Source organism: Anolis carolinensis, unplaced genomic scaffold (genome assembly GCF_035594765.1).
Source record: "Anolis carolinensis isolate JA03-04 unplaced genomic scaffold, rAnoCar3.1.pri scaffold_15, whole genome shotgun sequence".
Lineage (NCBI taxonomy): Eukaryota > Metazoa > Chordata > Lepidosauria > Squamata > Dactyloidae > Anolis > Anolis carolinensis.
Genome location: NW_026943826.1, coordinates 592,057 through 613,816, shown reverse-complemented (window position 1 = coordinate 613,816; position 21,760 = coordinate 592,057). Strand labels below are relative to the sequence as shown.

General features: G+C 47.6%; 2 protein-coding genes across 2 annotated transcripts in view; one reads left to right on the top strand and one right to left on the bottom strand.

Annotated features, from left to right (window-relative positions):
- The window catches only part of ece1 (endothelin converting enzyme 1), a 96,060-nt gene extending 78,826 nt beyond the window's left edge, over positions 1 to 17,234 (bottom strand). The window contains exon 1 of the mRNA XM_062965754.1: positions 16,351 to 17,234. The gene's annotated coding sequence lies outside the window, so the exon portion shown is untranslated. The remainder of the gene's footprint in view (positions 1 to 16,350) is intronic.
- The window catches only part of alpl (alkaline phosphatase, biomineralization associated), a 30,922-nt gene extending 9,713 nt beyond the window's left edge, over positions 1 to 21,209 (top strand). Inside the window, exons 3-12 of the mRNA XM_062965757.1 lie at positions 292 to 411; positions 1,806 to 1,921; positions 6,132 to 6,306; positions 9,541 to 9,716; positions 13,803 to 13,946; positions 14,426 to 14,495; positions 14,583 to 14,717; positions 15,753 to 15,944; positions 17,234 to 17,353; positions 18,991 to 21,209. Coding sequence (XP_062821827.1) covers positions 292 to 411; positions 1,806 to 1,921; positions 6,132 to 6,306; positions 9,541 to 9,716; positions 13,803 to 13,946; positions 14,426 to 14,495; positions 14,583 to 14,717; positions 15,753 to 15,944; positions 17,234 to 17,353; positions 18,991 to 19,262 — 1,520 coding nt within the window. The 3' untranslated portion in view covers positions 19,263 to 21,209. The remainder of the gene's footprint in view (positions 1 to 291; positions 412 to 1,805; positions 1,922 to 6,131; positions 6,307 to 9,540; positions 9,717 to 13,802; positions 13,947 to 14,425; positions 14,496 to 14,582; positions 14,718 to 15,752; positions 15,945 to 17,233; positions 17,354 to 18,990) is intronic.
- The last annotated feature ends 551 nt before the right edge of the window (positions 21,210 to 21,760 follow it).

Sequence of the window (21,760 nt, the reverse complement as noted above, 5' to 3'; positions counted from 1 at the left end):
TCTGTGCTTTGAGGAGTTTCTGATTTTTGACTTCAATCAAAGCAGGTTCTCCACTTTGCTTTACATATTATTATTATTGTTATTATTATTATTAAATCTTGATTGAGCAATTGAAGCCATTCCTTTCTGCCTGCCCATTTTGGGCAAGCAGAGCATCCCAGAACGCCAGTCCAAAGTGCAGAAGAGGGCAGTGGTCCCAAGGGTGGGAGAGGCGCAGGGAGGGAGGGGCTGGCGGCCGAGAGGCCACCCCACAGGACCGGCGTCCTCAGAGGGCTTGCTTTCCCCATCCAGAGAAGGAGAAGGACCCCCGGTACTGGCGGCACCAGGCCCAGGAGACCCTCCAGGAGGCCCTGCGCTTGCAGGAGCTCAACACCAACGTGGCCAAGAACGTCATCCTCTTCCTCGGGGACGGTGAGTCATCTCAGAGATTATTTATTGTCATTATTATTATTATAGGTAAAAAGGTAAAGGTTTCCCCTGACTCTGGGGGTTGGTGCTCATCTCCATTTCTAAGCCAAAGAGCCGGCGTTGTCCATAGACACCTCCAAGGTCATGTGGCCATAGGCATGACTGCATGGTGCGCCAATGTTACCTTCCCACCGGAGCGGTACCTATTGATCTACTCACAGTGGCATGTTTTCGAACTGCTAGGTTGGCAGAAGCTGGAGCTAACAGCAGGCGCTCACTCCGCTCCCGGGATTTGAACCTGGGACCTTTCAGTCTGCAAGTTCAGCAGCTCAGCATTTTAACACACTTCGCCACCGGGGCTCCTATTATTATTATTATTATTATTATTATTATTATTATTATTATTATTACTATTTATCATTTATTATTATTTATATATTACTATCATTTATACTTATTATACATGTCTTATCATGTATTTTATTGCTATTTCTTTATTGTTATTTATTACTATTATTATTTACTATTACTACTATTTCTTTATTATTATTATTATTATTTATTACTAATGTTATTATTTATTACTATTAATATTACTACTATTTATGATTATTTATTACTATTATGATTACTATTACTATTATTATTTGTTATTATTGGGTTGTTGTATATATGGCCATACAGCCCTGAAAACATACAACAACCCTGTGATCCCAGCCATGAAAGCCTTCGACAACACTTTGTTATTATTATTTTACACGGGCACATACAAACAGATTATTTATTTATTTATTTTTATTTATTTATTTTTATTATCAATTACTATTATTATTATTATTTGTTATCATTATTTTACACAGGCACATAAACACAGAGAGATTACTTATTATTATTTATCATTGTGTATTATTTATATTATTATCACGTATTAGCATTATTTATTATTTCTTACTACAGTAGAGTCTCACTTATCCAAGCTAAACGGGCCGGCAGGATGTTGGATAAGCGAATATGTTGGATAATAAGGATGGATTTAAGGAAAAGCCTATTAAACATCAAATTAGGTTATGATTTTACAAATGAAGCACCAAAACATCATGTTAGACAACAAGTTTGACAGAAAATGTAGTTCAATACACAGTAATGTTATGTTGTAATTACTGTATTTACGAATTTAGCACCAAAATATCATGATGTATTGAAAACATTGACTACAAAAATGCGTTGGATAATCCAGAGGCTTGGATAAGCGAGTCCTGAATAAGTGAGACTCTACTGTATTATTATTATTTATAAAAGCTGTGAATGGCAATAATATTTTATATCCTTCCTTCCTTCCTTCCTTCCTTCCTTCCTTCCTTCCTTCCTTCCTTCCTTCCTTCCTTCCTTCCTTCCAGGGATGGGGATCTCCACGGTGACGGCCTCGCGCATCCTCAAGGGCCAGCTCCAGAACCAGAACGGAGAGGAGTCCGTCTTGGAAATGGACCGCTTCCCGTTCGTGGCGCTCTCCAAGGTAAGCGACAAAGGTCTGCACATCTCCAACACTTTGCACGGGCTTGACCACTGCAAGCAGTGTTTTCTAGCATTTGCTAACCACGGAATGTGCCCATCACCATCAGGACCACCTGCACTGGTTTCTGCCAGAGTCTTTGCAGTTCAATTTTGAGGTCCTGAGAGCGGCTGAGTTTTTCCTGTTGTTTTTCGTCAATGCGACTGTCACCTGGGATACAAACATCAATGATCCAAACCTTTTTCTTTTCCACAACTGTGATGTCTGGTGTGTTGTGTTCCAGAACTTTGTCAGTCTGGATTCGGAAGTCCCACAGTATATTTGCGTGCTCATTTTCCAAGACTTTTGCAGGTTTGTGATCCCACCAGTTCTTTTCTGCTGGGAGGTGGGACTTGAGGCATAAGTTCCAATGAATCATTTGGGCCACAGAGTTGTGCCTCTGTTTGTAGTCTGTCTGTGCGATTTTCTTAACAGCAGCTGAGGATATGATCCATGGTTTCGTCGGTTTCCTTGCACAGTCTGCATTTTGGGTCATCAGCTGATTTTTCGATCTTGGCCTGAATTGCCTTTGTCCTGATGTCTTGCTCCTGGGCTGCAAGGATCAGGCCTTCTGTCTCCTTCTTCAGGGTCCCATTCGTGAGCCAGAGCCAGGTCTTCTATTATTATTATTATTATTATTATTATTATTATTATTATTGTTATTATTATTAATTGCCTTTGTCCTGATGTCTTGCTCCTGGGCTGCAAGGATCAGGCCTTCTGTCTCCTTCTTCAGGGTCCCATTCGTGAGCCAGAGCCAGGTCTTCTATTATTATTATTATTATTATTATTATTATTATTATTATTATTATTATTAATTGCCTTTGTCCTGATGTCTTGCTCCTGGGCTGCAAGGATCAGGCCTTCTGTCTCCTTCTTCAGGGTCCCATTCGTGAGCCAGAGCCAGGTCTTCTCCTTATCAGTTTTTCGTTCAGTTTTATCAAGGAACTTTCCATACAATGTTTTGTTGTGCCAGCTGTCAGCTCTAGTTTGTAGTGCAGTTTTCTTGTACTGATTCTTTGTCTGCTGTGCTTTGATTATTAATATTATGAGCCCCCGGTGGCGCAGTAACTTGAAAGTTGGGTTGCTGAACTGAAGGTTGCCAGGTTCGAATCCAACCCAGGGAGAACGTGGGTGAGCTCCCTCTGTCAGCTCCAGCTGTATGGAGAGACATGAGCGAAGCCTCCCATAAGGATGGTAAAAAAACATCAAAAAACATCTGGGTGTCTCCTGGGCAACTACCTTCCAGACAGCCAATTCTCTCACACCAGAAGTCTTTCAACTTGCAGTCTCTCAACTCGCTTCCAACACGGAAAATTATTATTATTATTATTATTATTATTATTATTATTATTATTATTATTAATGCATCTACAAGGAACTGCTGTATTTCCTGTTTTGGGAATATGGCTGTAATATTATTTCACGTCGAAAGGGACATGACTTTGTGATGATGATGATGATGATGATGAAATGCTCATCAAACCCCAAACAGTCAGCTTTTAATGGTCAGGATGGGCTGGGAGGGAGGCTTCTGAATGTGAAACAGGCTGTTCCTCGTCAAACAGGGACTGACAAACGTTTGCAATTAAAAGGCTGAGTCCTTCTGTGGAGGTGCATTTGGTCATCTCAAAAGACTCGCTAGAGAACCCGAGTTCGAATCCTAATTGGGAGAGGTCACACTCTCTCAACCTCAGAGCAAGACCCTATTTGAATAAACAACAGGCTCGTTTTAAGATTGACCTAAATCAAGAGAGGGAGGGAAAAACCCTCAAAGGCACAGATATTCAAATATGGCTTGCCTCTCTCTCTCTCTCTCTCTCTCTCTTCCTTCCGCTTGGTGGGACCCGCTCCCTCTTGAGATGCCAACCCTGAACAAAGACAACAGAAAACAGGTTTCTGTCAATTGCAAAGCCCGTGAAGTGGAACGAGGCCGGAGGGCCCACTCGGTTCCGGGAAGGCCGGTCCCGGGCCAAGCAAAGGCCAGGCTGGCAAAGGGCACCCGGTTAACCAGAAGCCAGCGCTTTGGAAGGAAAGGTTCCTCCTGCAGAGCAGACCCAAGAAAGGCCCATGTCGTCTTATGAGCAACCTTTCGGACCAACATAAACGCCACAGTATTTCAGTGGAAGACCCCAAGGGCCATCTAGTCCAACCCTCAGGGCAGGAAAATCAAAAGCAAAGCACCCCCAACATCCTAGCCTTTGTAATAATAATAATAATAATAGAATCATAGAATCATAGAATAGTAGGGTTGGAAGAGACCTCATGGGCCATCCAGTCCAACCCCCTGCCAAGAAGCAGGAAATCGCATTCAAAGCACCCCCGACAGATGGCCATCCAGCCTCTGTTTAAAAGCCAACAGAGGCTGGATGGCCATCTGTCGGGGGTGCTTTGAATGCAATTTCCTGCTTCTAATAATAGGTTGCTGTGAGTTTTCCGGGCTGTCTGGCCATGTCCCAGAAGCATTCTCTCCTGACGTTTCTCCCACATCTATGGCAGGTCTCCTCATACTTAATATCCTTCTTCGGAAGATAAAAAATACATCAAAATAAAACACAGTTATACACGAGAACAGAGTAGAAAGATAATAATAATAATAATAATAATAATAATAATAATAATAATAATAATAATAACTTTATTCTTATACCCCTCCCCATCTCCCTGAAGGGACTCGGGGCGGCTTACATGGGGCGCAGGCTGGAGAGCAGCTGCAATCAATCACTGCAATGAATCACTCTGATCAGGAGGTCATGAGTTCGAGGCCCGCTCGGAGCCTATGTTTGTTTATCTTTGTTCTATGTTAAAAGGCATTGAATGTTTGCCTATATGTGTAATGTGATTTGCCCTGAGTCCCCTTCGGGGTGAGTAGGACAGAATATAAATGCTGCTGTAAATAAATAAATATATAAAAAAGCAATAAAACAAATCAATTAACAATAAAACAACAGTAATTGATAAAAACAATTATAAAAGGTCAACATATTAATCAGGTGTTAAAAACATGAGTTGAGTTCACGGATCAGGGCCAAAGTGCAAAATATGTCAAAATCATCAGGGACAGGTAGTTGCCCAGCTGACATAGTCATTAAAGTGCAATTAAATGTAATACTGAGAATAATGACAATCGTATAGTTAGTCATAACATAAGTAAAGGTAAAGGTTTTCCCCTGACGTTAAGTCCAGTCATGTCTGACTCTGGGGGTCAGTGCTCATCTCCATTTCTAAGCCTAAGAGCCGGCGTTGTCCATAGACACCTCCAAGGTCATGTGGCCACTGGCATGACTGCATGGAGCGCTGTTACCTTCCCGCCGGAGCAGTACCTATTGATCTACTCACGCTCTGGGGGTTGGTGCTCATCTCCATTTCTAAGCCGAAGAGCCGGCATTGTCCGTAGACACCTCCAAGGTCATGTGGCCACTGGCATGACTGCATGGAGCGCTGTTACCTTCCCGCCGGAGCAGTACCTATTGATCTACTCACGCTCTGGGGGTTGGGGCTCATCTCCATTTCTAAGCCTAAGAGCCAGCGTTGTCCATAGACACCTCCAAGGTCATGTGGCCACTGGCATGACTGCATGGAGCGCTGTTACCTTCCCGCCGGAGCAGTACCTATTGATCTATTCACGCTCTGGGGGTTGGTGCTCATCTCCATTTCTAAGCCAAAGAGCCGGCATTGTCCGTAGACACCTCCAAGGTCATGTGGCCACTGGCATGACTGCATGGAGCGCCAACCTGCCAGAGCAGTACCTATTGATCTACTCACATTAGCATGTTTTCGAACTTCTAGGTTGGCAGGAGCTGGGGCTAACAGCGGGCGCTCACTCCGCTCCCGGGATTTGAACCTGGGACCTTTCGGTCCCCAGCTCAGTGCTTTAACGCACTTCGCCACCGGGGCTCAGTCATAACATAAAGCATATTTTAACATAACATAACATAGCATATTTTAGATAATAATATATATGATATAATGTTATATATTATAAAATATATAATAATATGATATATAATATACGAATATTCTTATATACCTAAAAGTCTTTTAAGGTCTCAGTCTCAGCAAAATGTCTGGATTTTTCCCCCTTTTTGCAAATCAAATGGTTCTTTTGTTCTGAACTGGCCTGAACTTTCAGGGGCTCCCGACCTGACCGCTTGACCGCTTGACTTTTCCGCAGACCTACAACACCAACGCGCAGGTACCGGACAGCGCGGGGACGGCCACGGCCTACCTGTGCGGGGTCAAGGCCAACGAGGGCACCGTCGGGGTCAGCGCGGCCGTCACCCGCGCCCAGTGCAACACCACCGCCGGGAACCACGTCACCTCCATCCTCCGCTGGGCCAAGGATGCCGGTCAGCCTCCCTCCCTCCCTCCCTCCTTCCCCATTGGGGAACCCAAGCATGGGTCAAGGTCCCGGTTTATTGTTGATGGGGGTCCCGGTGAACTACAAGTCCCAGAAATGAAGTCCAGTTCCCCCCAAACCCGTCCAGAAGGTTCAGTAGGTCATGGGAGTTCTGTGTGACAAGTTAAGTCCAGGCCCGTTGTCGGTGAAGTCCAGAGTGCTCTTTGATTGCAGGTGAACTACAAATCCCAGTACCTTGTACTATAAATCCCAGTACCTTGGCCCCCAATTCCCCCCAAATCCCTCCAGTATGTTCTGATGGTCATAGAGGTTCTGTGTGACAAATGTGGTCCAGGTCCGTTGTTGGTGGGAGTCACAGTGTTGTGTCTTGATGAAGGGTGAACTACAACTTCCATCATGTTGAGTCGGTCCCCACAACCCCTCCAATATGTTTAGTTGCTGATCAATTCCTCCCTGTTTGCTGTGTGTCATAGGAAAGGGTAGGAAAGGGTTAAGGGACAGGCAGTGGGCGTGGTCATGCAAATTAAGGGATGTCCATTCTGGAGGAAAAACTGGACATTTGGGATGAAATTGTCCGCACATGAAAACCGTCACTTGGGTGGGGGGCAGGATGGTGTTTGTGGGGGACACGGGCAGGGCTCTTGGATGTGTTTGTGGTGCTCGCTATAACCTGCATGTCACTGGACCTTTGGTGTCTTCTGAGTAGTGGGAGTTATAGTTCTTTGCGGAAGTGTATGTGGACACCCGTGCCACATACACGCTCACTCACTTTTATGATGTGTACGGAAGTGTATGTGGACACCGGTGCCACATACACACTCACTCACTTTAATGATGTGTATGGAAGTGTATGTGGACACCCGTGCCACATACACGCTCACTCACTTTTATGATGTGTACGGAAGTGTATGTGGACACCCGTGCCACATACACGCTCACTCACTTTTATGATGTGTATGGAAGTGTATGTGGACACCCGTGCCACATACACACTCACTCACTTTTATGATGTGTATGGAAGTGTATGTGGACACCGGTGCCACATACACGCTCACTCACTTTTATGATGTGTATGGAAGTGTATGTGGACATCCGTGCCACATACACACCCACTCACTTTTATGATGTGTCCGGAAGTGTATGTGGACACCGGTGCCACATACACGCTCACTCACTTTTATGATGTGTATGGAAGTGTATGTGGACACCCGTGCCACATACACACTCACTCACTTTTATGATGTGTATGGAAGTGTATGTGGACACCCGTGCCACATACACGCTCACTCACTTTTATGATGTGTATGGAAGTGTATGTGGACATCCGTGCCACATACACACCCACTCACTTTTATGATGTGTCCGGAAGTGTATGTGGACACCGGTGCCACATACACGCTCACTCACTTTTATGATGTGTATGGAAGTGTATGTGGACACCGGTGCCACATACACGCTCACTCACTTTTATGATGTGTATGGAAGTGTATGTGGACACCCGTGCCACATACACGCTCACTCACTTTTATGATGTGTATGGAAGTGTATGTGGACACCCGTGCCACATACACGCTCACTCACTTTTATGATGTGTATGGAAGTGTATGTGGACACCCGTGCCACATACACGCTCACTCACTTTTATGATGTGTATGGAAGTGTATGTGGACACCCGTGCCACATACACACCCACTCACTTTTATGATGTGTACAGATGGGGAATGGCCTTTCCTTTGGCTGGCATCCCACACCGATTGGTGGATCAATCAGCCCTTTAATGAATTGATTGACCGCCTGTGTTTTAGCTCCTTGAAACAAGGACATATAGAGAGACGGGTGTTTTTCCTCTGTGAGGTCAAGCGAATCCCATCCCGACATAAAACAGACAGGATTAAAACTGGACCTTAAGGGGTCTTTTGTGGGACGGACGGGAGAGACGGTCTCTGATGCTTCCTATTTGGAAAACAAACAAACAAACTAACAAACAGGCGGCAAATGCCTGACCCCAAGCGCATCCCTTTTTTGCAGGATGCCTTCCATCAAAGCTCTCTCTCTCTCTCTCTCTCTGTGTCCGCATTGGGAGCCTCGCTCAGGTCTATTTAAAGCCCTGGCCAAAGAGACAGACAGGGACTCTTTCTTTGAACCAAAGGTAAAAATAGGCCTCCGGCTCCTTCCCCCGAAATGCCCCCAAACCGGCCACAAAGGGGCCCTGTCCCGAGTTCGAGTCCCGAAAGGCAGCAGAAAGGCATCCAACCCGCTTGCACTTCGCTCCACCGGCCGGAGAAATGTTTAACCAGGAGTCCGTCCCTCCGGTGAATGCCCAACTGGGCTCCCAGTTTGACCCAGTGAATGGGCCAAAGGTGACTGGGACGGAGGGAGGGAGAGAGAGAAGGCTCGTGTAGATGGAAAGGGGAGGGTGGCCTCGCAACGGTCATTTTCTGGGCCAAACCCTCCATTAGATTTCCCTTGAAAGTCCAGTCCGTTTCGCTTGAAAGTCCACCCAGTTTTATGGGATGCATTCCCGTGGAGAGTCCAGTCCATTCCATTCCCATGTCCCATCATGATTTACAATAGTTGTATTTGACCGACATCAGGGCCGGCCCTAGGTAATTTTCAAGTGTAAGTGAATAGAATTTTGGCGCCCCCCCCGCCCAAACCAATCACTGAGAAATAAAAGCATTGGATAAGCAAAAATGTTGGATAATAAGGAGGGATTAAGGAAAAGCCTATTAAACATCAAATTACATTATGATTTTACAAATTAAGCACCAAAACATCATGTTTTACAACAAATCAACAGAAAAAGCAGTTCAATACATGGTAATGTTATGTAGGAATTACTATATTTGCAAATTTAGCACCAAACATTGAACTGGGATATAGGGCAGTGTGGACTCAGATATCCCAGTTCAAAGCAGAGGTGCCTCAATGGCGCCCCCTAGGCACCCCCTAGGCGCCCCCTTCAGCAACCATTTACTTCGCCTAATGGTTGAACCGCCCCTGACCGACATCCAGAGAGCACTGTTCACCCAACCAATGATGGATCTGGACCACGCTTGCCACGGATAATGGGACTTGCAGTACCTTCGGTGATATTTGGACTGGGACCAAACTTGGCACAGAACATACTGAACCTACTGCAGGGGTTGGTGGGAATGGACCATCTCCATCTCTGGTCAGCCTCTCTTGATCCCACGACGGTTGCCCTGTCTCCTCCCCGCAGGCAAGTCTGTGGGCATCGTGACCACCACGAGGGTCAACCACGCCACCCCCAGCGCGGCCTATGCGCACTCGGCCGACCGGGAGTGGTATTCGGACAACGAGATGCCCGTGGAGGCCCTGCAGCAGGGCTGCAAGGACATCGCCCACCAGCTCATCGAGAACGTCCCCGACATCGAGGTCAGTCGCGTGGTTCGGGCTGCAGACCCGTTGCTCCTCGGACCTCCTTTGAGAGGCTGAAAAGCCCAACGAAGGAAGTGGAAACATAATGCCTCGCCTTCCGAGGATTATCTCATTCCTCTTCATTGTTGTCTTTGTCTTGGGCCCAGAGGGGCATTCGGTGAGAATTTCTCTTCTCCTTGGTATTTATTTATCTATCTGTCATGTCAGAAGCAAAGCGAGGGTACAGTTGGCATGTATCTAAAAATACAAAGTTAAAAACTTGGCATGAACTAAATGTCCTTTGATCAGAAGCTGCCTGTTGCTGTAAGAAGGTGCATGTGGGAGGGCTCAGGCTGCATTGTAGTCGGTGGTCCGTGGTTTGCTCTTCTCCACACTCACATGTCGTGGACTCCGTGGGTTAGGGATCAGCTGGGTTTCCCTGTAATAGGCAGTAAGAGCACCTCAAGCTTCGGAGAGTTTTTGTTCCAACATTTCAAAGCTCCCTGCTTGGGCAGTGATGGCACGATCGTCTGCATAGAGGAAACACACTCTCCCTTCTGTCTTGTTGGAGGGGCTGCAGGAAGGCCTGCCATTCCCTATGTGGGCAAAGAGGGGTCATGGCGAATCTGGCGGAGGGTCAAGCCAGTGGTCAGTTCATCCAGAACCTTTCTTGGATCACAGAACCATCGGGTCCCCCTTGAGACTATCAAGCCTGACCCTTCATTCCATTCTTGCATTGATCCAATTGGGGGCCAGACTAGATGACCTCATGGTTTTATGATTCTACTAGCTGTGCCCGGCCACGGATTGCTGTGGCGAAGTATCCTGGTATGGCAAATAAAATATTGAGGAATTGGTGGTAGTTAAGGTAAAGGGTAAAGGTGTGGAGTCCAGATAATCCAGTTAAAGCAGATAATATAAGATTATATGGGTTATATAGCTGTGTGGAAGGGCCTTGAGTCTACACTGCCATCTAATCAAGTTAAAATCTGATAATCTGTATTTTATAGGCAGTGTGGAAGAGGCCTAAGTGAGGCCTAACTCTGCCTGTCCCCTGGATGAGTGGGTTGCTAGGAGACCAAGTGGGCGGATCTTAGCCTTCTAACTGGCAGCAATTGGATAAAAACAATTATTCCTCTTCCTCTAATTAGGACTTTATTTTTCTTTTCTTTTTGTTGTATCAGCCTAGAGGCGTGGATGATGGGTTGTGTTGTCAATTTTTGAGGTTGTGGGGTGTTTCGTTTTGTTGTTTTGGCAGTTGCCAGGATTCCATCACTCTTTTATATACAGTAGAGTCTCGCTTATCCAACGTAAACGGGCCGGCAGAACGTTGGATAAGCGAATATGTTGGATAATAAGGAGAGATTAAGGAGAAGCCTATTAAACATCAAATTAGGTTATGATTTTACAAATTAAGCACCAAAACATCATGTTATACAACAAATTTAACAGAAAAAATAGTTCAATGCGCAGTAATGACTGTATTTACAAATTTAGCACCAAAATATCACGATGTATTGAAAACATTGACTACAAAAATGCGTTGGATAATCCAGAATGTTGGATAAGCGAGTGTTGGATAAGTGAGACTCTACTGTATATAGATGGTAAAAGGCATTTCGAGTGGCCAGATTCTGGTCAAAGGACATTTAGTATCAGGCCAAGTTTTTTTAAACTTTGGGGTTGTTGTGTGTTTTCTGGGCTGCCTGGCCATGTTCCAGAAGCATTCTCTCCTGACGTTTCACCCACATCTATGGCAGGCAACCTCAGAGGTTGTGAGGTCAGCAGAGAATACCTCTGGAACACGGCCAGACAGCCTGAAAAACACACAACAAGCCATGAAAGCCTTCGACAACATATTTTTTTTTGTTTGTGTTTTCAATAGATTCTAACTTGTATCCTCGTTTCGCTACTGACACGATCAATAAATAAATAGGGGGGATCTTGAATAAATGAGCCCCTGCTGAGCTCTGATGCCTCGATCTGGGCCAGGCGGCCAGGCCTGCGTGCCTGCGCCAGGCCAGGAAAAGGGGGCAATCAATGGCCATTGTCCTGCTTCTGCGGCCAGGCTGGACGGAGGCCCAAAGGGAAGCACGGGCTCCCTCTGCCGACCCTTCGCTGGGCACATCGGCCGGCTCATGCTGATGGGAGTTAGAGTCCGCTCCTTGGCAGGCCTTGGCACGGAACCCACACAACTCCCCAGCAGTAAATAGCCCGGCCTGCTGACCGGTGCTCCTTCCAGCGGCCTTCAGAGATGCCACGGGCCACCGCAGGGCAAACAGATGCCACCCTTCTCCTGCCCGTTGCCTTTGACGGATCCCCGCCCCCTGCCCCAAATTACATCAATAGGGACCCTAACGCCCGCTTAATGCTCCCTTTGAGGAATAATATTTAGTTTTGCCCCTAATTACACACCGGGCAAGCCAAAGGGGTCGGTGTATAATTATGGGGATTATGAATAGACAGACACCTACGCCTGTGTGCATCCTTCCTCCCTGGAATTGCCAGCCGAAAATATTCGGGGCAAAAGGGGAACGCAGAGCAAACAAACAGATGGCCAATGAGGAAGGATGGGCTCCTGTCTTGTTCGGGGAGGGGGGGGGGGGTCCCGCCAAGGCCGCCCCACTTTCTGCAATTGCCAGGGCTGCTCTTCTTGGAGGGGCTTCCCTCCAGCTCGCCCAACAAGGATTCTCCTGGGTATAACACAGCCAGGCTTTGAAGCTGCAAGGCCAGTCAATGCTAATCAAGGTCACTCATTGCAGCATTCATACTTGCCGCACCAAGGCTATTCATTGCTATTCAACCTGGCCAACCAAGAATTCCGCAAGATAGAAAGCAACCAGGCTTGCAAGCAGCAAGGCTATTCATTGCTATTCAACCTGGCCAACCAAGAATTCCGCAAGATAGAAAGCGACCAGGCTTGCAAGCAGCAAGGCTATTCATTGCTGTTCATCCCGGCCAACCAAGAATTCCCCTAGATAGAAAACCCCCAGGCTTTGAAGCCATGAAACTACTCTGTCCCATTCAACCTGGCTTAGCAAGGATGCTCTAGGTAGATAGCAGCCAGGCTTTGAAGCTGCAGGACTATTCAGTGCAATTGAAGCTGGCCAAACAAGGATTCCCCTGCAAAGGAAGCAGCCAGGCTTCAAAGCGGCTCTTTGGTTGAAAGTGCGACTCCAGCTCACCAAGCAAGGATTCCCCTGGGTGGAACACAGCCAGGCATTGAAGCTGCAAGGCTATTCAGTGCAATTCAACCAGACCAACAAAGGATTAACCTTGGTCAAAGGCTTTGAAGCAGCGATACTACTCTGTACTATTGAAGCTGACCAACCAAAGATTCCCCTAGGTAGCAAGCAGCCAGGCTTTGAAGCAGTGAGGCTATTCATTGCAATTCTAGCAGCCCAAAAAACCATTCCCCTCGAACGCAGGTAACCTGGCTTCCAAGCAGCAAGCATATTCCGTTGCATTCCAGCTCACCAAACAAGGATTCCCATAAGAAGAAAACGGCCAGGCTTTGAGGCTGCAAGGCTATTCACTGCTATTCCACCTGGCCAACCAATGATTCCCAGAAGCCGCAGCAACGTGTGGCCGGGCACAGTTAGTACTGTATATAAAAACTAGCTGTGCCCGGCCACGCGTTGCTGTGGCGAAGTATGGTGGTATGGGAAATAAAGTATTGAGGAATTGGTGGTAGTTAAGGTAAAGGTTTACCCCTGACATAATCTGTATTTTATGGGCCTAAGTGAGGTTTAACTCTGCCTGTCCCCTGGACTGAGTGGGTTGCTAGGAGACCAAGTGGGCGGAGCTTAGCCTTATAACTGGCAGCAATTGGATAAAAGCAATTATTGCTCTCCCTCTAATTAGGACTTTATTTTTCTTTTCTTTTTGTTGTATCAACCTAGAGGCGTGGATGAGGGGTTGTGTTGTCAAATTTCGAGGTTGGGGGGCCTTTAGTTTTGTTGTTTTGTTGGTCGCCAGGATTCCATCACTCTTTTATATATATAGAAGATAAAACAGACAGTATATTGAGGAGGTGTCGGTGGCAGTTCTTTCCATTACGAGCCGCTCTAAGTGGACGATGGGTGTTTGGCCTCCTCTTCGCAGGTGATCATGGGAGGCGGTCGGAAGTACATGTTCCCCAAGAACACCAGCGACGTGGAATATCCGGAGGAGGAGAAATACCGGGGGACGCGGCTGGACGGCAGGAACCTCGTGGAGGAGTGGAGGAGGAAGAAGCCCAGCGAGAAGGTCAGCGGGGTCACGGCCATCACTATGACCATTACGACTATTACGTATTATATTCTGGAACGTGGTTTGTGGTCCTGGGTTATCAATGCCATTTCCCAACTGGTTCCATCCTGAAAGTTGATGACACGGAGGAAACTTTATCTTTGCGGGAAGGACATCCTGCGATAGAACAGTTCGCTCTCGTTTTTTTATCTCGTTGAGTCTCAATTAATTCGACACAGTTTGTGAGACGCAAACAAAGTTTCTGGAATAGAACGATTCTTTTCAGAGTCAGGGACACACAATGGGACAGGAAATCACACTTTCAAGCCAGGAACAGATTTTATTTCCCAAATTTGGTTAGATCGTGTGGTCAGTCTGCTCAAGGCCCCCTTGCGTGGCAAGGCCATTCCGTGACAGTATTTTGGTTGGACCCATAGGGGAGATTTGGGGGGGTAATGGGGCTCGTCTCCCCATTGCAAAATGTCCTCCTTCCGCAGAAGGCCCACTATGTCTGGAACCAGACTGAACTGATGAAGCTGGACCCCAGCCGAGTAGACTACTTGTTGGGTGAGTCTCGGGGATTCTGGTGGAGGGCAGTGCTGGACCCGTATTCCGGCCCCCCGCCTGCCCAAATCCCCCCTCCTCTCTCTTCAGGCCTCTTTGAGCCCATCGACCTGATGTACGAACTCAACCGGAACAAGGAGACGGACCCTTCCCTGACCGAGATGGTGGACGTGGCCCTCAAGGTCCTCCAGAAGAACCCCCTTGGGTTCTTCTTGCTGGTGGAAGGTGAGAGGAAGGGGAGGACGGAGGAAGCTTCTGCTTACCCTCCTCCGGGTGGGTACCTTGAAACCTAGGGGTGGAAGGGGCCTCCAAAGGCCATCCAGTCCACCCAGACTTGGTTTGAAGGCCGCCAGAGATGATGGAGAGCCCATCTTGGCTTCCAAGTCCTTGGCTGACCACTGGAGACCTCTCAACCATCACATGAGGGGACCCTGGAGGCCACGTAGTCCACCCGGACTTAGTTTGAAGGCCACCAGAGATGATGGAGAGCCCACCTTGGTTTCCAAATCCTTGGCTGACCGCTGGAGATCTCTCAGCTTGTCACATGAAGGGACCCTAGAGGCCACCTAGTCCACCCAGACTTGGTTTGAAGGCCGCCAGAAATGATGGAGAGCCAACCTTGGCTTCCAAATCCTTGGCTAACCGCTGGAGACCTCTCAGTCGTCACATGAAGGGACCCTGGAGGCCACCTAGTCCACCCAGACTTGGTTTGAAGGCTGCCAGAGATGATGGAGAGCCCACCTTGGCTTCCAAATCCTTGGCTGACCGCTGGAGATCTCTCAGCTTGTCACATGAAGGGACCCTGGAGGCCACCTAGTCCACCCAGACTTGGTTTGAAGGCCGCCAGAAATGATGGAGAGCCAACCTTGGCTTCCAAATCCTTGGCTAACCGCTGGAGACCTCTCAGTCCTCACATGAAAGGACCCTGGAGGCCACCTAGTCCACCCAGACTTGGTTTGAAGGCCGCCAGAGATGATGGAGAGCCCACCTTGGCTTCCAAATCCTTGGCTGGAAGCCACCTAGTCCACCCCCAGCCCCTTCAGGGATCTGAAGGCCTCCAAAGGCGGAGAGTCCTTTCTATGACGGTCCAGGCATTCTTCCCAATGTTTTGGTGGGATCTCTTTGTTGGCCACTTGGTTGGCGTTCGGGCCTGGAGATATCTGATGATGGCTCCATGGTCTCCTCTCCATCTTCCATGGAGGGATCCACTTCCCCTTCTCCTCCTCCTCCTCCTCCTCCTCTTCCTCCTTCCTTCTGCAGGCGGGCGCATTGACCACGGCCACCACGAGGGCAAGGCCAAGCAGGCCCTACATGAAGCTGTGGAGATGGACAAGGCCATCGGCCTGGCCGACCGCATGACGTCCACCCAGGACACCCTGACTGTGGTGACCGCCGACCACTCGCATGTCTTCACCTTTGGGGGATATACCCCGCGTGGGAACACCATCTTCGGTAAGACCGGATGGGCAAAGGGATTGGGTGGGGGGATGGAGGCAGGGCCGGCCCAAGGTAATTTTCAAGTGTAGGCGAACAGAATTTTACCCCCCCCCCCCAAATCAATCACTGAAAAATAAAAGCGTTGGATAAGCGAAAATGTTGGATAATAAGGAGGGATTAAGGAAAAGCCTAAATAAAGAACAACACTCTGAAAACAGGGGAAATCCAGACAGGAAACAATCAGGGCCAGCGAACACCTCCCAACCAAGGATGCTCCCAGGGAGGAAGCAGCCAGGCTTTGAATCTGCAAGGCCATTAAATGCTAATCAAGCTGGCCAATTGTAACATTCACATTAGCCTCAAACAGACAAGAGCTCTTTCTCCCACCTGGACTTTCCACAGAAATATAAACCCCACTTACCTAGCTTCCAACAGACCTCAGAACCTCTGAGAATGGCTGCCATAGATGTGGGTGAAACATCAGGAGAGAATGCTTCTGGAACATGGCCAAGCAGCCATGGGCGGATGGGCGAGATGGGAAGGGCGTCCTCTCCGACCACTGCGCATGTGTGTTGGACTCAGATTCAAGAGTTGTTTCAAAATCCAAGACAAGACGACATTCAGCGTAGGATACAAAAGGCAGCATGAAAATCCAGTACAAAAATCCAGGAATAATCATTTTAACTTGAAAGCACAAAATATGAAAGTAGAGTTCCCTTAGCAGGCTGAGCTAAGACTTGACCGTGGGTGTTGCTTCTCAAACTCCAGCGTTGACCAGGCTGCTGAAAAATCCTGCTGGTCTCTCTAATATAGACATGAAATCATGCTGTTTTCCCTGAGAACCTGGTAACAGCTTTTTGGCTAACAAACGCTGTGACCTTCATAAACTCTGCTGGGCAGCTCTGCATTCACGAAAACCAAGTCTCCTATCTATCAGCTCATTAGTCTGTCCACCTGGAGTTTCATCCTCTGAGCTCATCTCAGCTCCTGACCTTGCTTCCCTAGCGAAAGGCTTGTCTTCAGCATCTGGCCTCCTTTCTGGAATGTGGCCTTCACTAGCAACTGGAGACTACTGGTCAGCAAGTTTGGCAGCTCAGCAGTTTAACTCGCTGAGCCACTGGGGGCTCCAATATAATTTTACTTCAAGTATATGTTTTTATGTCCAAGGCACTATGCAAGTGCTATTTGTAAGGCATAGAGAAAGGTGGGAGATAAACATGTTAAATAAATAAATAGTACATTCTGCTTTCCTCTTCTTCCCCACCCTGGTCTTCTGCTTCTTCCACTCCTCCCTTTCTGCTCAGGCCTGGCCCCGAAGGAGAGCGACGTGGACAAGAAGCCCTTCACCTCCATCCTCTACGGCAACGGACCCGGGTTCCGCCTCGTGGGCGGAGAGAGGGAGAACGTCTCCTCCACCAACTTCAGTGAGTGGCCAAAGGCTTGCTTTCCCAGTATCCCCCCTCCTCCTCCTCCTCCTTTGCAGAAACACCTGTCCACAACTCCCAATCAAAGGACCCTGGAGTTGGAATGGACCCATCCATTCCCAGAAACTACAGTCCCAGCAACTACAATGTCAAGGTCTATTTTCCCCAAAGTCCACCAGTGTTCACAGTTGGGCATATTGAGAATTTGTGCCAAGTTTGGTCGAGAATGGCGCCTTCAGCAACCGCTTACTTCGCCTCATGGTTGAACCGCCCCTGATTGGATATTTACAATTTGCGATTCGTAACGGTAGCAAAATGACAATTATGAAGTCGCAACTAAAAATGTTATGGTGGAGGGGTCACCACAACATAGGGAACGAAGGGGAAGGCTGAGAACCACTGGTGTAAGTAGACACCTCCGCCACATACACACATACAGGTTTTCACATTTATTATGTGTATAGATAGAAAAGGAAAAGGAATTACTTTTGGCGATGATTGTGCAAATTCCGTGTTTCCCCAAAAATAAGACAGTGTCTTATATTAATTTTTGCTCCAGGTCTTATTTTCAGGGGATGTCTTATTTTTCCATGAAGAAGAATTCACATTTATTGTTGAACAAAAAATGAAAAATTATTATATACTGTACAGTAGTTGTCATCACAAACCAGCATAACCAAACTGTGAAGCCTATCAAGAATTTCTTGTTACTACCATTATTTCCATGTATTTCCCAGTGGCGAAGTGCGTTAAAGCACTGAGCTGGAGACCAAAAGGTCCCAGGTTCAAATCCCGGGAGCGGAATGAGCGGTCGCTGTTAGCTCCAGCTCCTGCCAACCTAGCAGTTCGAAAACATGCCAATGTGAGTAGATGAATAGGTACCACTCCGGCGGGAAGGTAACGGTGCTCCATGCAGTCATGCCAGTGGCCACATGACCTTGGAGGTGCCTACGGACAACGCCGACTCTTCGGCTTAGAAATGGAGTTGAGCCCCAACCCCCAGCGTGTGAGTAGATCAATAGGTACTGCTCTAGCGGGAAGGTAACGGCACTCCATGCAGTCATGCCTATGGCCACATGACCTTGGAGGTGTCTACGGACAACGCCGGCTCTTTGGCTTAGAAATGGAGATGAGCCCCAACCCCCAGAGCGTGAGTAGATCAATAAGTACTGCTCCGGAGGGAAGGTGACAGTGCTCCATGCAGTCATGCCAGTGGCCACATGACTTTGGAGATGTCTACGGATAACGCCGGCTCTTCGGCTTAGAAATGGAGATGAGCACCAACCCCCAGAGTCGGACATGACTGGACTTAACGTCAGGGGAAACCTTTACCTTTACTTTTTACAACTGTCTATGGTACGTACATTTACCGATCCTGCATGCTCTGGTGTTCTGTTTGGCGGGCATAATTCCAAACAAAACCTTTGCTAGGTCTTACTTTCGGGGAGGCCTTATATTTAGCAATGCATCAAAACCTCTACTAGGTTAATTATTTTCTGGGGATGTCTTATTTTCGGAGAAACAGGGCATATGACACGATGTCATTGGTGCATTGGTTGTGTTGGCCTTTAGCGCCCTGGGGGTCTGCTCCGAAGCCCCCCCCCCCCCCACGTCCCAACCTCTCTTCTTTCCCGCAGCCGATGCCAACTACCAGGCCCAGTCGGCGGTGCCCCTGCGCATGGAGACGCACGGCGGGGAGGACGTGGCCGTCTTTGCCAAGGGCCCCATGGCGCACCTGCTGCACGGCGTCCACGAGCAGAACTACATCCCGCACGTCATGGCCTTTGCCGCCTGCATCGGGGAGAACAGGGACCACTGCCGGTCGGGGGCCCCTCCGCGCGGACCCTGGGGGCCCCTCCCCGCCTCGGCCTCCGCCCTGGCCTTGCTCCTGGCACGCAGCCTCTTCTGACGGACATGAGCCTCGGTCCTCCTTCCGCAATGGACCCGATCCCCCGCCACCCGGCCCAAGGAGAGGCCGCCTGCCCAAACAACAGCTGGAAGCATCTGTCACCCTGATGGGAAGGCGGCCTTCGGACGACGTTCCAGGATCCGTGCCAAGCCAAACTTCGGAAGCCTGGGGACATTTATCCGATAAGAGCGGGGCTGGTTCCGCTCCGCAGGGAGGGCCCTTGGCACGCTTCTCCCCTGACTGGAGGAAGCCAAGGGGATGATTTGGGTGGCGGGTGTTCTGTCTCTTTTCCTTTTCCTGGTTGGGGTTCATGGGCCAAGGGCTCAGCCGCGTACAAAACATCCCAACCCGTCCATCCCTGTTTTGGTCTTCTTAGCATTGAATAGCCTTGCAACAGCAAAGCCTGGCTGCAGTTCTGCAAAGATGTAAGTCACCAGATCTTTGGGATTCAGTAGCTGGATTGTACCGTGTTTCCCCAAAAATAAGACAGTGTCTTATATTAATTTTTGCTCCCAAAGATGCTCCAGGTCTTATTTTCAGGGGATGTCTTATTGTTCCATGAAGACGAATTCACATTTATTGTTGAACAAAAAAAATGAACATTTATTATATACTGTACCGTAGTTGTCATCACAAACCAGCATAACCAGACAAACTGTGAACCCTATCAAGAATTTCTTGTTATTTCCATGTACAACAATCTATGGTACATACATTTACCGATCCTGCATGCTCTGGTGTTCTGTTTGTTGGGCATGCTTCCAAACAAAAACTTTTCTAGGTCTTACTTTCGGGGGAGGCCTTATATTTAGCAATTCAGCAAAATCTCTACTAGGTCTTATTTTCTGGGGATGTCTTATTTTAGGGGAAACAGGGTATGACAGTGTAGATGGGGCCCCCACTTATCAGAGGCAAGTGGGAATGTTGCAATTGGCCACCTTGATTAGTATTGAATAGCCTTGCAGCTTCAAAGCCAGGCTGCTTCCTGCCTGGGGGAATCCTTTGTTGGGAGGTGTTAGCACATTCACACTTGCCTCCAAAGACAAGAGTTCTTTCTCATTCCACAGGAATACAGTAGAGTCTCACTTATCCAACATAAACGGGCCGGCAGAATGTTGGATAAGCGAATATGTTGGATAATAAGGAGGGATTAAGGAAAAGCCTATTAAACATCAAATTAGGTTATGATTTTACAAATTAAGCACCAAAACATCATGTTATACAACAAATTTAACAGAAAAAGTAGTTCAATATGCAGTAATGCTATGTAGTAATTACTGTATTTACGAATTTAGCACCAAAATATCACGATGTATTGAAAGCAATGACTACAAAAATGCTTTGGATAATCCAGAACGTTGCATAAGCGAGTGTTGGATAAGTGGGACTCTACTGTAGTTCAATAGGCAGTAATACTATGTAGTAATTACTGTATTTACGAATTTAGCACCAAAATATCACAATGTATTGAAAACATTGACTACAAAAATGCATTGGATAATCCAGAACGTTGGATAAGCGAGTGTTGGGTAAATGAGACTCTATTGTATATCAACCCCACTTGCCTAGTTTCCAACACAACCCTCACAACCTCTTGAGGATGCCTGCCATAGATGTGGGTGGAACGTCAGGAGAGAATGCTTCCGGAACCTGTCCGGACAGCCCAGAAAACTCACAGCAACCCAAAGGCTGAACTGTTTGCAGCATTGCAGCCTTTAAACTAGTCATGCCCTTTTGCAATGAAGAGGGGTCAATGCTGGGACCTGCTTCAGGTTTGCGGGGACGAGGGTTTCCTTTGCAAAAGGCCGAATCTGTGGCCGAAGGGAAGTCCAGCCTTGGCTTCACCCGAAATGCCTTGACCGGCCTCTTTCTCATCCTTCTGCGGTGGAGGGGGAAACTTCAGCAGGACTTCTTTGGGAAGGGAAATAAAGGCAATCTTTGGCTGAACCGATGCTTAGAGAGCCTCTTCTTTGAACACAGTTCTCCACGTGGCTTGTTCCCTTTGGAAAGTCATCTGTGATGTGTCCTTGTCAACCAGAAATCCCAGTTATTCCTCTGCCCTCCCACTTTTCCCACCTGCTTGTTAAAGGTCCCGGCTTCCCGTTCCTCTTCCTCCTCTGTCCTCAGATGACTTCAATTCCTGCAAACTGGTCATTTGAAAAAGTCCGTGTTTTAATTGCCCAAAATGCATAATGTTGTGGGTGAACTACAACTCACATTTATTTATTTATTTATTTGCAGTATTTATATCCCGCCCTTCTTTCTCACCCCGAAGGGGACTCAGGGCGGATTACAATGAACACCTATATGGCAAACATTCAATGCCAACAGACAAACAACATTCAGTTTTAGACAGACACAGAGGCATTTTTAACATCTTTCCAGATTCACGATTCCGGCCACAGGGGGAGCTGTTGCTTCACTGTCCATTGGTGGCTGTTCTTCCTCATTCTTTTCCTCATGAGCAGTTTTATGGTGTTGTCGGTTAGTTAAATTAG